At 40.0% G+C, this 1,976-nt stretch overlaps 1 protein-coding gene across 1 annotated transcript in view; it reads right to left on the bottom strand.

Annotated features, from left to right (window-relative positions):
* Nucleotides 1–1,976, bottom strand: part of ZADH2 (zinc binding alcohol dehydrogenase domain containing 2) — a 45,184-nt gene that overhangs the window by 4,256 nt on the left and 38,952 nt on the right. Inside the window, exon 2 of the mRNA XM_009885899.1 lies at nucleotides 177–201. Coding sequence (XP_009884201.1) covers nucleotides 177–201 — 25 coding nt within the window. The remainder of the gene's footprint in view (nucleotides 1–176; nucleotides 202–1,976) is intronic.

The following is a 1,976-nucleotide window of genomic DNA, read 5'->3' on the forward strand; positions in this document are numbered from 1 at the left end:
AAGGTTCTTTAGTCTCTTAGATTTCTCGCACATTAAAATGATCGTACGCAGCGTGTGGATTAAAACATATTGTCTAATTTGCCCTGTCATTCCAGCTGACAGAAGGGAGGTGGTAGGACGTGCCCGCAGTTTCTTAGATTATTTTGCTTTTAAAAGTAGGAATAAGTACGATTTACAAGCTGAAGATCAGTTTACTAACTTCTGAGATTGAGAAAAGGAGAGCACGGAAGTAACAATTTCTTGGGGTTCTGGTGGATTTTAGGACCTTCCAGATCTTTTATATTGTCTTGTTTTACTTTCTTACTTAAAATGTATTACTTAATCTAGCAGTTTCTAATCGAGGCTTGCTCCTTCAACATTTCAAGATGTAAACCTGAGGGGGAAAACAAAAAAAAGCTAGAAACTGGCTTTTCCCAAAATAATTACGCACATTGAGTCACCCGTTTTATTTATACACAGCAGTGTTGAACCCCCTCGTATTGTTTGTTACAGAGAACAGGAGGACACCGCCGAGGGGAGGAAATGCTGCTTTTCGTACCACAACAAAGCGTGAGACACTGAAAACCAGCACCGCAGCCTTAAACACAGACAAAACAAAGTCATCCAAACCAGTACTATGCAAGGAAAACATTATTTAAACCAAACACTCAGCAGGAAAAAAAAGGAACAGCCTTCCACTTTTCCCACTGTGATCCATTAGTCCCTTGGTTCAAAAACTTTCTCAACCCATCTTACTCCCTTTTCTGTAAACTTTTCCCCCATCTGCCCGCCCAATAGTAAATCGTTACAGGTATTTTGGAAACGAAATGTGTCACTTCCTCCAGAAAATCTCAAAAATCCTCCAGCAACTTTAAGAAGGACCAAATCTTCCTAGCCTTTGGGTCCTTATCCTGCAATAAAACGGAGAAACGTCCCCCCAGCCCCAAACAGGACAAACGGACACACGAAGTTTAAATGGCTTCGTTAAGGTCTTTTTATTCACCTTTTCCCCTGCTCCTCCTCTCCCACACAGAATCGAAGTAAAAAAAAATGCTTTAAATCGATTTCTAATTTTGAAGATTTTCTGAATAAAGGGTGGATCATTTTTTTTTTTTATTAAAAAGTAGAAATGAGCGTTGCTGGCTTAGTTCTCTAAAGGAGAAGAAAGTTCCCCCTAACTGCATCTTATTTCAAAATATCTATCCATACAGGAACTCAGCACATTTTAATTTCCCATTCCCCTAAATCCAAAAGCAGATTTTATTGTGGTGGATGAGGATTGTTTTGCATAAAAAGCTCAAAGCAATTAATACTATTCATGGGCGTGACTGGGACTAAAATGAACAAATCCGCAAATGCACTCTTGGAACTCAAGTCCTTTATTGTTTTGTTTTTAATTGTATGTTGCTACCTATTAGAAAATGTATAGTTGTATTTAGGGCTTGTTTTTTAAAAAAAAACTAAATAAAGCCAGGGAGTCATCCTTTTGGGATTAGAAAATGCTTCCCTAGAGTGACAAGAGAGGGGGAACATTCAGAACTCGCTTCCTGCTGCAGCTCTTATGAAGAGAATGTTTTTCAGTAACGTGATCCCATGTCTTCTGTGATATTCCCCAGAAAATAATAATAAATAAAGAGGAAATGCCACAGAACCCCAAATAATACAAAGCGTATAAACTCTAAATTTAGACTTCATCACTGACCTCTCCCTCCCTTCCTTCCCCACTCGTGTGTGTGTGTCTGTACAGGAACATGTGTGTAATAGGCTGATGTGTTAAAACCCAGTAATTGCCTGCCTGAATCTGTGGACCAGCTCCTGCCTTTAGTCTGGTACAAGCTCTGTGCCTCAGCCCTTTTACCATGAGGTGTGCATGTCCCCCTAGCACCCAGGGAGCCCACCCAGCAAAGGGAGGGAGAAGAGGGAGAAGAGGGAGAAAGGAAGAGTTACACTGGAAGCCGTATAAAAAAAGAAAGAATAAATTCTAAAAATTCACGGGG

This window comes from Charadrius vociferus, unplaced genomic scaffold (assembly GCF_000708025.1).
Source record: "Charadrius vociferus isolate BGI_N301 unplaced genomic scaffold, ASM70802v2 scaffold195, whole genome shotgun sequence".
In the NCBI taxonomy this organism is placed as follows: domain Eukaryota; kingdom Metazoa; phylum Chordata; class Aves; order Charadriiformes; family Charadriidae; genus Charadrius; species Charadrius vociferus.